General features: G+C 39.2%; 1 protein-coding gene across 1 annotated transcript in view; it reads right to left on the bottom strand.

The window, feature by feature from the left end:
- GIGYF2 (GRB10 interacting GYF protein 2) overlaps nucleotides 1-15,992 on the bottom strand; it is an 84,321-nt gene that overhangs the window by 53,716 nt on the left and 14,613 nt on the right. Inside the window, exons 3-6 of the mRNA XM_054386369.1 lie at nucleotides 15,782-15,911; nucleotides 12,401-12,496; nucleotides 8,142-8,250; nucleotides 169-280 (exon numbers count right to left, since the gene is read on the bottom strand). Coding sequence (XP_054242344.1) covers nucleotides 169-280; nucleotides 8,142-8,250; nucleotides 12,401-12,496; nucleotides 15,782-15,911 — 447 coding nt within the window. The remainder of the gene's footprint in view (nucleotides 1-168; nucleotides 281-8,141; nucleotides 8,251-12,400; nucleotides 12,497-15,781; nucleotides 15,912-15,992) is intronic.

Below are 15,992 nucleotides of genomic sequence, written 5' to 3'. Positions count from 1 at the left end.
TTACTTGCTCCTGACAGCTGTGTTTACCCCATCTTAGAAATTCAGACACTCCACTAAAATACACCTTCTCATCACCTTTTCTCACCACTTTTTCACCATTGTGATGAAGTCAAAAAGCACAAATGAAGCTTAGTATTTAAAAAATTTTAAGGGCTAGAGTTCTGTTACCTTTCCTCCCAACTCTGTGATCTGTGCATTTCCCTGCCCCCTCCTCGCCCAAATCCACCCTCCACTTCATCAAAACTTCTTTGGTAGAAACCGCTTTCTCCTCGGCCTCTGCCTGAAAAGACAAAAAACACAAGTGTTTGTACAAATATAGTAACAGAAGTTGAAAGAACCAGGTAGGTTTCCCTTTCCTGGTGTCCCTGTGAAGTCATCTTGCAGTCTTAAGACCAACACGATGAAATTATTCTGGACAAAGGGAAAAAAGGAACAAAGACTGAAGAAAGAATCTTAGGTAAAAATTCCTACAGAAGCACAAGATCTGGCAGAACAGGCAAACACTTGGAAATAAATACTACACACAAAACCACAGAAAACAGATACTTACCCAACAGAAATCACCAAACAAGGATGCATTGTTCATAAAGTACATGTGTACTTTACATTCAAAAATCATATAACTGTTAACAGTGGAATCCACTATCGTGGTATTGCACTGCAAATACGCTCATAATTAATGCTGCCAAGATTAATGAAAGAGAAGAAAGCTTCACCACTATTAAGTTCTGGTAATTCTCAGCAGAAATCTTCCCCAGGAGTGATGGGATAAAGGAAGGATCACAGGATAAGTACAGACAGAACACAATGAAGAAACCTAACAGCTACAGAATAAAAATTATACTCCTAACTTTGTCAAGAAATGATTCTTCAAGTATTCAGCCTCAACCCAAAAAGTTACAGATGTGTCCTCAAGCAAAATGTCTTGAAGCACATCTTCAGTGTTTGAGTAGGTGTGAGGTTTTCAACTTATCAAAAAAAAAGGAAAAAAAGTGAAAAAAGGGGGGAAAAAAAGGAAAAAAAAGGGAAAAGGGAAAAAAAGGGAAAAGGAAAAAAAAGGGAAAAGGGAAAAAAAGGGAAAAGGGAAAAAAAAGGGAAAAGGGAAAAAAAAGGGAAAAGGGAAAAAAAAGGGAAAAGGGAAAAAAAAGGGAAAAGGGAAAAAAGGGAAAAGGGAAAAAAAAGGGAAAAGGGAAAAAAAAGGGAAAAGGGAAAAAAAAGGGAAAAGGGAAAAAAAAAGGGAAAAGGGAAAAAAAAGGGAAAAGGGAAAAAAAAGGGAAAAGGGAAAAAAAGGGAAAAGGGAAAAAAAGGGAAAAGGGAAAAAAAAGGGAAAAGGGAAAAAAAGGGAAAAGGGAAAAAAAGGGAAAAGGGAAAAAAAGGGAAAAGGGAAAAAAAGGGAAAAGGGAAAAAAAGGGAAAAGGGAAAAAAAGGGAAAAGGGAAAAAAAGGGAAAAGGGAAAAAAAGGGAAAAGGGAAAAAAAGGGAAAAGGGAAAAAAAGGGAAAAGGGAAAAAAAGGGAAAAGGGAAAAAAAGGGAAAGGGGAAAAAAAGGGAAAGGGGAAAAAAAGGGAAAAGGGAAAAAAAGGGAAAAGGGAAAAAAAGGGAAAAGGGAAAAAAAGGGAAAAGGGAAAAAAAGAAAGAAAAAAGGGAAAAAAAGGGGGAAAAGAAGAAAAAAAGGGAAAAAGAAGAAAAAAAGGGAAAAAAAAGAAAAAAAAAGGGAAAAAAAAGAAAAAAAAAGGGAAAAAAAGAAAAAAAAAGGGAAAACAAAGAAAAAAAAGGGAAAAAAAAGGCAGAACAGATTAGCTTTCAGATAGCACTCAGCACTGCTTAGATTAATGGCTGGGGTGAAGTTTCCAGAATTACACTGCTTCACAAAGTAACACAGCAGAAGAAACCAAAGGCTTTTAACAACTAACTCAATATTTCAATGATCTCAGGGGAAAGAAGACAACAATCAGCTGGTTGTCAGGATAATGAACTTCCTAGTTACACATGCAGTCTATATAGCCAAGTCCAAAAAAAAATCAATAAACACCCAATTAAGGGAATTATTGGTTGTGAAACTATCACAGACCTTAATCTTTTCATATTTCTCTCTTACTGGCTTCAAGAAAAACACCTCAAAGGATGATGTGTAAACCTGGCCAGCATACAGAGGAATTAGACTGAGTTCAAATGAAATGGGAAATAAACACCTTGACAATGGACTCTGGCCTTTGTAACCTTCTGAAGAAAGTAATGATAATGAGCCTTTGTATCTGAAAACTGAAGACCTCCGGATGCATCATGCAATTGTACCATGTTTCAATATCTTAAGAAAAAAGGCTCTGAAACAAAGGAAATAAGACAACTGCAACAGTTTCTCTACTATTGTATGCCAAATCTCTTGGGGAAAAAGAAAGAAAGGAAAAAAAAAAAACCAAAAAAAACCACAACCCACAACAAACCACCAAAGTTGCTTTCCAGGCAGAGAAAAGAAAAGTGATCCCAAGATAACCCAGTGAGTCTTCTAAAACACACTGATGGACAAAACTATCCTGTTCCTAGCATAAGCAAAACAGTTCAGTGGCAGACCTCCTCATCAGAGAGATGCAAACTTGCTTATCTGTTTTGGGGACGCTTAAGTTCAGATGGAGACTTGACAAACTCATAAAATACAGTTAAGGCTGAGATTTACTAAACCAGACCGCATCTGGTTCAGGAAATACACTAAGCTGCACATGTCTGGAAGCTGAACACATGTATGATGCTTCTTCACCTTTGTATTTTGATATAACCCTTATTTTCTTGACAAGCTGTCTTGGCCACTGCTCTAGGGACAGACTGAGTTAAGCCTTTGCCTGAGTCAAGGTAGCTGTCCTTACACAAACTCATGTGGAGACAACAGCTGACTGAGCACTCAAAACAAGACATGAGAGATTAGTGCCAGATCTATAACTACTGGAACCAGGAACCTTCACTACAGCAAGCCTTGTACTAGACGGTTGACCATTGTCACAAGTGCAAAATTAGTAGCAAAGGCAAGGACCAGTAAAGATCATAGAATCAATCATTTTAGTTGAAAAAGACCTCTAAGATCACCAAGTCCGACTGCTAAAGTTAAGATACAACAGCATGCTTATCCACCTATGGCATTATGGATACCCTAAGATGCTGGATAAGAACTTGAAACTATTATTTCTCACAAATAACAGGAAAGCTTAATAAACTCATGAAATGGCACACTTTGCCTACTTTCTTTGCTACAGGAAAGCTCTTCCTCAGTCTCACAGCCACAGGCAGGCAGAGTCTGCAAACTCAGAGTACCTCGGAGTACCTGAGGTAGCAGAGGTGGGAAGCTGCATGCATTTTTCCATCAGAACAAATCCTGTTATCCTTTTCTGGTTAGTTTGTATTTGGGTTGTTTTTTTTTTTTATTTTTACAGTGAGTGACAACATTTGTAATGCTCCCCTCAGTATCAGCAAGCACGAATGCACACTGATTACTGATAGCAGACACACAACTAGCAGAGCCAGGAGGCTGGTGATATGGGAGATTTCATCAGCAAATAAAACAAATGTCCTGTAAATGAACAGAATCAGAGTGCATGGCTTATGGCAGCTTTAAAAGTATGTGAAACAAGAACGTGAGAAACCTCTTTCCACTTACCCCACTCTGAGTCATGCCTCATTATTTCAATAGTGCCCAGCCACCAAAATGGTCTCAAAAGATAACCTTGCAAAAATCCAAACAAATGATCCCGGCACTGAGTTTAAGGCTGCCTTCAGTGCCACAGAACTCAACTCTTGTCTGTCCTGATACCACATAGCACTGGACAGGACCCATTTAAGCCACCTGTGTGGTGCCCTCCTTGAGTGCATTCCTCAAGGTGCACCATCCCAGGGTGGTAACAAGATGTACCCAGTCAGTAGTAGCCAAGGAGAAGTACACCTGTAACTCCAGATCAAACCAAGCAGACCGCTTCATGAGAATTGTACCGCATTACAACAGATCCTAACCAAACTACAAAACATAATGAATTAATTAAGGAAAACCACAGTGTACAAAGGCAATTATTCAGTAAGTATTATTTAGATATGAGCCTGACCTTAAAGTGTATACCAAGGACATGGCTGGTACTGGTAACAGATCACAGGAAAAATGCTTGCAGAGGGTGAAACTGCACATAAGCACGATGTTAGTCACCCTGCTACTGCACTTTTTGGCTTTTTTTTGTGGCTAGCACATCTAGAAAACAACACCTTCATTTCAAACAGAATGCCACTTCCCAAAAAAACATCTGGCATAGGAGAAGCAGACTTTCAAATTGTAGCTGTTGCACAAACTATTGAATACAAAAGCAACAGACGTCTTATGTTAAAGAAACGAATGGCACAGTTGTGTCATTTGTATTTCAGTAATTCCTTTAAAACCTCTGAATGAGGACCTCAAACTACTGGACACTGAAATCCTAACATCTAAGAGTCTCTAACCCAAAAACCAGGCAAGTCTGAATTTAAGTAAAAAACATAAGACAAAAGCAAGAGGGCAAGAACCTATCATTCACATTGGGGTTTTTCTTTGTAATGACAACACAAGCAGCAAATTCTTGAAACAGCAGAATGACTGGAGTTTAGGGTCTACAGTCTTTGCCATCATACTGTGTGGGATGAACACGACAACTGTAGTTCAACTACTGCTACTTAGGTCCTTTCCACACCACTTACACAATTTCCAACAGCAGCAAAGGCCAGTTACAAAGAAGAAAGAGGGCAGGAGGGGAAAGAGCTCTAAAAGAAATCAAAGTGTCCTTTGTAAGGGTCTAAACCAAAAAGGAGAACAGCTTCAAAACAAGATGTCTGTAAATTTATAACCCATTTCAGGGACTATTTAAACCTTTCCTAGTCTGAGGCTCTTATTCGTGAATGTTGACATTCCAATCTGGTCAGCACAAAGCACAAGGTTTAAGTACACACCACAGGGAGCTCTCAGGAAAACAAGTCAATTAGAAAAAAGGTCACGTGCAAGTACTCGGTTTCTTTAGAGAATATAAATTCAGAACTAAATATTCTGGATTTGCATCTCTACACAAGACACATACAGCATTAGCAATGGCAGTAGCATGCTGCAAATAGTTTTAAACAGTAATACCAAGTTGTATTTCAATACACAGTTGCACAAAGTTTAAACAGAAATCAAAGCAACTTCCATGCAGTAATCATTTTCACATCAGCTAAAGCTAAAATCGTTGTCAGCAAGACCTGAGCTGACTATTCACAAATATTTACCAAGTGTTATGTTGTAGTTCTAAACACTGACAAGGGAAGTCACATTTAGAGTTCTGATAACCACCTTCATTTACCAGCAGTTCATCTGTTCTTGCCTTTGCCAAGAAGTCACAGATTTCACCTCACGCTCCCAAATGCTAGAACACAATTCTGTGATTTCTGCCGGACTGAGGGAACTTAATTAAGAAATCTAATCAGACATGTGAATTGTTCCCTGAAGTTACTTGTGGTACAAGCCACTTCAAGACAGTAATTTTGTTCTGGTACAGCTGAAGCCCACACTTGGTCAGCAGCAGCTTTCACATAGAATCACAGAATCACCCAGGATGGAAAAGACCTCAGAGATCATGAAGTCCAACCTATTACCTAATACCTAATACCTCCTGACAACTAAACCATGGGGCTCCAAGTGCCACATCCAATCTCTTTCCAAACACCTCCAGGGACAGTGACTCTACCACCTGCCTGGGCAGCCCATTCCACTGGCCAATTACTCCTTCTGTGAAGAACTTCCTCCTCACCTCGAGCCTAAACTTCCCCTGGCGCAGCCTGAGACTGTGTCCTCTTGTTCTGCCAACTGGTAGCCTGGGAGAAGAGACCAAGCCCCACATGGCTGCAACCTCCTTTCAGGTATCTGTAGAGGGAGTAGTATGGTCTCCCGAGCCTCCTCTTCTCCAGGCTAAACAACCCCAGCTCCCTCAACCTCCCTCTTAGGGCTTGTGCTCGAAACCTCTCAACAGCCTTGTTGTCCTTCTCTAGACACATTCAAGTATCACAATGTCCTTCTTAAATTGAGGAGCCCAGAACTGGACACATTACTCAAGGTGTGGTCTAACCAGTGTTGAGCATAGGGGAAGAATGACTTCCCTGTTCCTGTTGGCCACACTTTTTCTGGTGCAGGCCAGGATGCCATTGGCTTTCTTGGCCACCTGGGCACACTGCTGGCTCATGTTCAGGCGGCTGTCAACCAGTACCCCCAGGTCCCTTTCAGCCTGGTTGCTCTCCAGCCACTCCGACCCCAGTCTTGTTGCATACAAGGATGTAAAATTCATGAAAAACACCAGACTACCTTTTGAACCCAGGCAACTTTACAATACAATAGGAAAAACGTTTTTCAGGTCTCAGATGACTCAGTTCATTTAGCGAACAAACTCCAAAGATATTCCAAGTCATTTTCACTAACTTGAAAAAAAACCCCAAAACAGAACTGCAAGCAACAGGTTAGTTTTGTAAGCTACTCTGATGTTTTGTAGTCCTACATTGGTATTTCATAAATAATTAGAAACAAAGGCCTTAAATACAAGAATATCACATGTATCATTACAATAACAACAACAAAAAAGGCACAGTTTTGTCCTTGAAGAAGCCCTAATTTATTTGCTGAGATACAGAAACTTTGGTAAGTCCCCTCATGCCCAAAACTCATGGAACAAAAATGGAAAAGAGTGGAAGAAGCAAGTAGCAACCAGGATCAATGAAAGAAGAAAAGCTCAGCAAAATTATGATAATGACATTTCTTCAGCTTAGCAGAAGATAAGAACAGCAGAGCATCCTAACAAGCACAGCACATAATGATTCACACAAATTCAAAGCAAAAGATCAAACAAGGAGGAAAAAGAGGTGAAAAGGATGAATTTTGCAACCAAGTTCATGAGACAGCATTTCTTAATGTATCTTTAAGTACAAAAGAACAGGAATACACAGTAGAAGCTTTCAAAGAGCCTTAATAATACTGCTTTGTTTTAAGTTGTCCACTAAGGCGTAATGAAGTAAATTTTATTGCCAAAATTTCCACAGAGGTAAATGAGTAATTTCAATAATAGAATTACTGGATTACGGATGCTGTTCATTGTTAATAATACAACAGCAAAAAAAATTGACAAAAAGAAAGAAAAATAGAGTTGGCTTAGCAGATGAGAAATAGTTGAAGTATCTTCAAACTGAAACTAGAGAGCATACAGATGAAAATACCTAAATATCTAAATAAGCCAAGAAGAAAGCAGGATTAAGGAATTAAATGACAAAAATTAAGTCAGACCAAAATTCTGGTTGAACATTTAATGATGTATTGAAGTGGTTTCTGAAGATGTTACTGAAAGTATTACCAGTTAAGGGCATTTAGAATCAAATTAGAAAGGATCCTAAGTGAAACCTCACCTGAGCACCTGCACAGACAGAGGTTACACAATTCATTTATTCCTGATATTTCCAAGTTAATGGCTTCTTAGTATTCTAAATGTAACCCACCATATTTATAGATAAAACCCCCATAACAGTGTCTACAGCAGCAAACACATTGAAAGCAAACTGCCAAGATAAATCCTGGACTTAACAATTTGATTTGAATTTAGTGATATGGCTTGAGGACATGTTCTCAGCATATTTGCAAGTGTCTGAATTGATGCAGGATAAGACACAGACTATAGTAACGCACTAAAATATGCAAGACTTAAAATTTCTCCCAATTTCAATTAGTTCTTTCCATTACTCTTCTATTTATTCTCAGGATGTTAATAAACAAAAATTACTTTTAGAACACTGAACTCCACCTACCATAATTTGAGTGGTTTTGCATTCTTCACCCCTTCCCCAATCACACAATTCCCCACCCCATCTCAAAATTAGCTTTCCCTTTTGCTTTCCACATGCACCAATCTGACAAAGGCATATAACAGGTACCACATGTACTAAGGTGTGCAGAACAATCACTAAACACAATGTTTATCCTCTAACCACCTTATTTGAAAGTTTCAAAGTTTTAAGGGCAAAGAAACAGCATGAGAAAAAGTGGCTGTTAACTGACTTCCATCTAACATCTTTCAGAAGCTTTAACCTAAAACACCTGCATGCATTGTGACACATCCCACCAACAGCTCACCTCGACCTCTAGAGGAACTTCGACCTCGAGGAGCCCCTACCACAGTTCCTCCTCCACGTCCCGTCAACCGCAGGACAGCAGCACTGTTTACAGACATTGAGAAATTTCTCTGCCAAGGAGAAGAAAAAGCAAGGTGAGATTCTATTAAGAAAACCCCAAACACTAATGTCCTAAATTTAGCTTAATACCTGCTTTGCTTTCCTTATGCTCAAATTCTTTACAACTAACAAGAAAATGGATTCCTTAGAGACATGAGTAGCTGAAGCAGTCTAGAAAAGCATCTTTAATATTAGTGCTTCCAACTTACTTACCTGAAATTTCCATCCTTTAAAGGTAGCAAAGAAGCATCTACTCCTTGACCATATGATTCCAGCAGATATGATTAGAACATCAGCAGCTTTGAACACAGCCATCCAGTTACAAAAAGAGATTGATACCTGTCTACACCTAAAACCATTACTTAAGCAAAGCAGGAACTTCTAGAGAGTAACAAAACTCGAGATTGGTAAATTTGATTTTATTCTTTTACAGAAATGTCTTTTTTTTCCTCTAAATACATCATAGGAGTAGCATACTTTGGGGAAGAATGTGTATTTATGACATCTGAAATTAAAATGAGTATTGCTTAAAAAAGACAATAAAATGAAGTTCAACTTTACTGGTGTTTAAGTAATTGCTAAAGAAAAAGTTATTTCAACAAAGAGGTAAAACTGACTCTAGCCTCATTATCTGAACACAAGTAGTCAGAAATCTGGGCCAAGCAATTCAAGAGCACATTCAGAAACATTAGCAAACCAACCTGAATTGACACAGAGTTTCTGAACCTAAGTTTTAATTAATTTGATTGCAAATGACTCCAAACTCCTGTTACATCAGGCTTCTAGACAAGACCTTAAAGGATGCAAATTGCTTATGTGAACTCAACAGGATTACTAGGACTTTGAAGGTCTTCAGAGAACACCAAGACAAGCAATTATATACTATTTAAAATCTAAATGGCTAATATTAAAGCAAAAAGACATCCAAAGGAGATCTTTCTTCAAGAGAGAAATAGTAACTATATAGAGACTTGGAGGGGGGCAAGGGAATTAAGTATCCAGTCTTGTAGAGCAAAATAGTAAGGTCAGCCTCCAGTAAGCTTGATGCCATTTTTCTAGCCAGGTCTTAAAATGTAGAGCAACCATTTCAACATCAAGTCAAAATGAACTACCTTCATTTGCCTCTAAGCAAATATTCACCTTCCCTGCTGTTGGCAATTCTGCTTTCTTGTGAAGCGGTTAAATACTTATTACAGAAACACTTTTAGAATAATCACATTTGCTGCTTTGCATAGATTTCTTAATTTCTGATTCTTTCCTTTTCAAATAAGAACAAAATAGTATCACTTCTTTTCCCCATTTTTTTAATTTGGCTTGTCTGAATTCTGAACACATTCTCCATCTCCTCTTTAGAGCTCTCTGTGGTAATCATGCAATCCTTGTTGCATGCATAGTGACAATAATCCACATGGCAAGATCACAGGAAGTAACAAAAAAAGCCAAAAAAGCAAAATGTATCCCACTATTGACTAGTACATATATTATTTCCATGTCCAAACCCAACAATACACACCGAAGAAAAAAGCTGCCCCCAAACAGAGGTTCAACTGATTCTTCAGTAGCAAATGGAAGACAGCCCAAGAAACAGATGTTAGAGTAAAAAAAACCCCAACACCCCACATTACATTCAGCAAGACCTTGAGATCCCCTTACTTGACAAACAATTTTCAGCTGAATTCTTTCCTAACACTAATAGGAATGGGGAGGAGAGGGAGGCAAACGAAATATGCTGGATGGCAGAGGAAATCTGTTAAAGCTATCAGCAGAAACCCTTTTTTCTTCAAAAGGCAATTCCCGGAGAAGAGACCACAAACAAACCTATGGTGTCATTTAACAAAACATTTTAGCTGAATGAACTGAGCTCTAGGTTAGCTCAGCATCCTTATCACCAGGAAAGTAACATTTTGCATAAAAAGGATAAAAAGAATCAACAATTCCATCCAAACTATATCCATGTCCTGTAATAGGGAATACTGTAGCCCTAAGTATCTGATTAGTTAAATTCCACTGTACTAAACAAATTTAAGCATCAGTTCATAAAGATGACACTGTCCACCTCTATGCTGAAAAGTTCTTCCTGGACATACTATACATACAACTACAATAGTATCATATGGATGATGCTCAGCTTGCAAGAACTGCTCCAGACCCAAGTCCAGAGTAAGCCTGATGGGTTCAGCTTCATCAGCCTTTCCTGAAACTAGGAGACTCCCAAATCTCCATCCTTCAAGTTCTGAGAGGACAATACTACCTTCATCAGCCTCAGGTGAAAGAGCTTTCCTGCACCATGACTAGCAGCAAAACTATTAATATTCACCTCACAATCACTTCTGAATACGATTCTTGATGAACAATGTTTATTATGTCACAGGGAACAAACACCAGGAGTATCTGGTGGATTAAATAACATCATTCCCTTGGCATTTCAAATCAGTCATGAAGGGAACAAAAAAAAAAAATCTTCAGACAAGAAAAAACAGATTGCTCACATTATCTGGGTGGCATTAAAGGACTTTCACTAAAAGGGAAAATAGACCTCTCCTTTCATATTAAGATTTTTGTGGAGATTGTAGAGAACTGTTAAGCCAACCATGAAGACTCTTCTACAATTACAGCTGGAAAGGAGAAGGAAAAAATACTGACAGTGCATACCAACTTGGCACAAATTCTCAGGACTGATAAACTCTCAGCACTGCAGCAGACGACCAAGTGTCCCTGAAGCTCAGCAGCACTTACCACCTCACCTGTACCAAGAGGCTACCAGTACATTTTCAATACCATGGCCTTCAACTTGTATTATTCCTCTTGGAGGGTATCTTAACAAGGCTTTTAGTTTACTCTCTAAAAGACTCCACTATGCATTTGAAAGAAGATAGGTCCCAAGGTGTTTTAACATCGAGGTTCAATACTTTGGTGTCTTACTGTATGTCTAGCTGACCACTTCCTGGAATTGCTACCTGAATCTCTCCTGCGCCCACTGAAGAATGAGATCAGGCTAAAAATTTCCCATATAAGCTTATTCTCAGTCTCGGTTGCTGTTTAAAACTATGTATGTATTCATGAAATGTATTCGGTCACTTGAACTTCAATATGACTGCTGATAAAAACCTAAACTATTAGCATCTTATGTCAAAGATTAGTATGCTGAAAGAACAGAAGAAAGAGGAATCAATTCCAAAGCAAAAAGAATTCCAGAAGAGGTGAATAAAATATGCCAGAATACCCAGGCACAAAAAGATTAAAAATTCAATATAATATCATAAGGCAAAGGAAGGAGGATGTTCTGAGTTATGAAACTAATAGAAAACTTCCCACCCCCACAAAAATCAAATTACATTTAAGTCAGTAAAAATACTCACTTATCTGTTAGTAAAGAAAAACAAAGAAAAAATAAAAAACACACAAACCCAAAAACAACAACCAAGGAAAAGAAAGGAAAAAAACCCACACACCGCCACAGTATTCCGAAGTAAGAAAAGTGCTAAGAAACGATAAACCAGAGAGCAACTGCAAAATCCTAACAGCCATAAAGAAGGAATCAATTCAGAGTCAAAAGCCAGAGGCATTTTTCCAGAGGGAGGTGGATAGTTTTCCCTTCTAGACATTGAACTTCAAGCAAGGGCTTTCGAACTACCCAGATCAATCACTCACCCATGAAATGGAATCTTTATGCACTACTTGTTCACATGCTTATCTTGCTCACCAATTAATTATAGATAGATCAAACAAGGAAATAATGAAGCCTACATACCAAGTAATTAAGAGCACTTCACCTTCTATAAGAAAAGTTAACAGTACAGAAACTTCAACATGCCTCCAAAGACCATAAAAGTGAAGTTACAGAATTTAGTCATTTCTATTACAACAGAAAAGGTGGTCCAAAAACTGTAGAAAAAGTTTCATTGATCTGAAAATGTTGTATACTTAAAATAGATAACACATCCCAGAAGATGATCCTGGATTTAGTAAGCTGTCACCATCAACAGAACATCATATGGAAAATATTTGTTGAAATGTGAGATAAAACTGAGCATGAATGGATTTTAAACTTTATGCTAACACAGTATGCTTTCATAATTTCTTTCCCTGAAATCTACTAACCTCAAATGTTACATTTAATGGAGACATACTCATTATTTTGCAAACCAAAATGACACAAACCTGTTCTTCTTCTGTAAAAGGTACAAGTGCCAGTGGTGGCAGGGGCTCCTCTTGTAAAATAGGCAGAAACTCCTTATCCAGAAGGTCTGAAGGTATCTGTATGAAAGGAAAGTAACACAAATATACTCAAGTATTTCCATTTCAGGGATCATGCCACATACTTTGATTTACAAAACAATTTTTATCCTGCCAACTTTGCCTCCATCTATCTGGTACACCAATACTTTCAGTAACATTTGACTGTGCGCACAACTGCACTGCAAACATATGCCCCCCCAGAAAAAAATTCTTATAGACAAAACACTGAAGGCATCCATCCCCCCCACCCAACTATAATACATAAAGCATCAAAATCAAATACATGAGAACTCAAACTTCCACAACATGGCAGCTCAAACCTCAGCCAAGTGAAATTTCATCTGGTAAATCAAATACTGCTTTAATTTCAATGCACTTTCTATAGCCAGATTTTACTTATATATTAACAAAGCTTCCATATATAGCACTGAGGTTGTATTTGATTAAAGTCAGTATTTCCAGTTCACAACCAACAATGAGAGTAAAACAAAAGAGAAAACTATAGTTATAGACCTATTAAGTAGAAAAAAATTATTTCAATAAAAATCACTAGTTTTTCATCTGTCCATCATCAAATGGAAGCTCCACCAGCAGAGGTAACCTTGAGCATCTGGACAAGAAGCTGCAATTAGAGTCAACTGAGTTCTAATTATGCCAACAGAAAACACTTGAAAAAATATCTGTAATTCAACAACACTTCTCCCAATTTTAATTGAAGCAAAGCAACCTAAGGTTTTTTGGGTTTGGTTTACTTGGGTTTTTTCTGAGTATACGCAAGTAGAAGTCTTCTCAGTCTCAGAAACTAGAATTACTCTACACCATGGAAACATGTATGTGAAAAGCAAGACACTAATTATAATGACCTTCTAGCAAACACACAGGGAGAAAATCCTCTTTTGGACCATTCATAAACATCTGAGAGCTTCCTGTTCTGAACAAACTACAACTGTAGAGATGTTAGCATCATCTGATATACATAAACTGCAAAAACCAATGATCTCTGACAGGCTAACTTATTCAAGCATAGTATCAGCATTTAAATCACAGCTTCTTGAAGCAGAGCAGAATAATTCTGCATGTTGAAGTATGGCTATAAGCTATGACACATTTAACAGCTCTAGAAAAGGATCTGACATTCAACACCCTTGAACGTCTACAAGCAACACAGGGCTTCCAGCACTATGAAGATATCAGCACAACGGTGGTAGGGTAAGAACATGGAGGTACACGTGCACATCTACAGGCAAAGCTAAACGCACAATCTGACATAACGTCTTGCAGTGCCTCCCTGACTTAATGGTAAGGCTCTCAGAGAGGTTCAGACTTTCAGGTCACTATCACAGGATGTTAGGGGCTGGAAGGGACCACTGGATATCTTCGAGTCCAACCTGCCCGCCAGTGCAGGACCATAGAATCTAGTGCAGGTCGCACAGGAATGCATCCAGATGGTTCTTGAAAGTCTCAAGAGAAGGTGACTTTACAACCTTTCTGGGGAACCTGTTCCAGTGCTCTGTGACCCTTGCAGCAAAGTTCTTCCTCATGTTGAGGTCTAACTTCCATGCTGTAGTTCACATCCATTGCCCTGTGTCCTATCACAGTGTGCAAGTGAGAAGAGGCTGTCCCTTGCTTCCTGATATGTATGTGCATTCCCTCAGATATTTATATGCATCTATTGGATCCTCTCTCAATTTTCTCTTCTCCAGACCAAAAAGCCCCAGGTCTCTCAGCCTTTCCCCATAGCGCATGTGTTCCAGTCCCTAATCATCCTTGTAGCCCTCCTTTGGGCTCTCTCACCCCTCCCAGGTGCAGGACTCTGCACTTATTCTTGTTGAACCTCATTAGGTTCCTCTTTGCTCAGCTCTCTGGTCTGTTCAGGTCTCGCTGAATGGCCATACAGCCATCAGGCATATCAGCCAAGCCTCCCAGTTTGGTATCATCAGCAAGCTTGCTGAGCAGACACTCTGTCCTGTCATCAATGTCATTGACAAAAATGTTGAACAGGACCGGACACAGCACTGATCCCTGGGGGGACTCCCCTAATTACAGATCTCCAGCTGGACTTGGCATCATTGACCACCACTCTTTGGACTCTATTGTGTAACCAGTTCCTAATCCATCTCACTGTCTACTCCTCTATCCCACACTTCCTGAGCTTGCTCATAACGATGTTATGGTAGACAGTGTCAAAAGCCTTACTAAGGTCAAGGTAGACTACATCCACTGATCTCCCTGCATCTACCCATTCAGTTAGGGCAATCAAATTAGTCAAGCAGGATTTCCTCTTGGCAAACCCATGCTGACTGCTCCTGATAACCTTCTCTTCCATGTGCCTAGAAATGACCTCCAGGAGGAGCCGCTCCATTGTTTTTCCAGTGATGGAGGTGCCACTGACTGGTCTATAGTTTCCTGGAACCTCTTTCTTGCCCTTTTTGAAAACTGGAGTGACAATGGCTTTCCTTCAGTCCTCAGGCACCTCACCTGTCTGCCACGATTTTGCAAAAGTGGAGAGGGGTAGAGCAACATCATCCAGTTCTCCCAACACTCTTGGGTGCATCTCATCAGGGCCCATGGACCTGGGTATACCTTAAGTGCTGGCTGCAGCAATAAACCAACCTCTGTCACCATCTATAGAAAACCCAATTGTTGACAAAGGCAGAATGTATGAATGTTTCACTTGCCTGAGTCTCTAAAACATGACATTAGCATTTGAACTTCATTTCAAATGAAACCAGAATCAAGTTCTTGACTCTCTACGCTGCTGTCTTTGTATTAACACTTGCTAAATGGTATTTGTAGAGTCAGAGAAGTGACCGACTTCAGAACTGGTCTCAGTGGGCTAGTTACCTGCTATAGTGAGCTGCCTTAAGTCAGGCTAAATGAGAAGATCTTACTCTTTTTGGATGATCTACTAATGCAATTTATTGCCTGTCTTCCAAGCTGAATCAAATAACTATTTTACACTATATTAAATAAACTCCTTCTGAGACAAACAGATCCGCACAGCAACATGACTTTAATCCTGAGTCATCTGTGGCAGTGAGACTGAATACGGCAATAAGGCTTTTCTGTTCTCAGGGGCTACAGAAAGTTGCCTCTAAAGTGGCAAAAAGAATCAAACATGACAAATGCAGTTATAATGGTATCAAATAAGTACAACCCTCCCTCCCCCAAATCAGGCCTCTTCAGTTCTCTGCCAAGGGACACACAACTTCTTCGTCCATAACCACAAAATACAAATAGCTACTCTTAATCACAGGACTGTCATGAGGAAGACACACATAACGCCGCCTTCTTCCTGCTCACCTTATTATCCTTTAGAAAAAGTGCCAACATTTCTTCTCTCCCATAGCGATAGTCTGCTAGTTTGTACTTGGGCAAAGCTGGAGACAGAGGAGGGGATGTCACACTCCCACCACTAGACAAAGCTCGCAGCCTAAAATAAAGCAGAAAAGCAATGAAAATTATTTGATGAGAATGTATCTTCACCTATGCTATTATCCCTCTGCACATTTAT

The sequence above is a fragment of the Indicator indicator genome, chromosome 13 (genome assembly GCF_027791375.1).
Source record: "Indicator indicator isolate 239-I01 chromosome 13, UM_Iind_1.1, whole genome shotgun sequence".
NCBI lineage: Eukaryota > Metazoa > Chordata > Aves > Piciformes > Indicatoridae > Indicator > Indicator indicator.
This window is presented reverse-complemented; position numbering and strand designations above follow the sequence as displayed.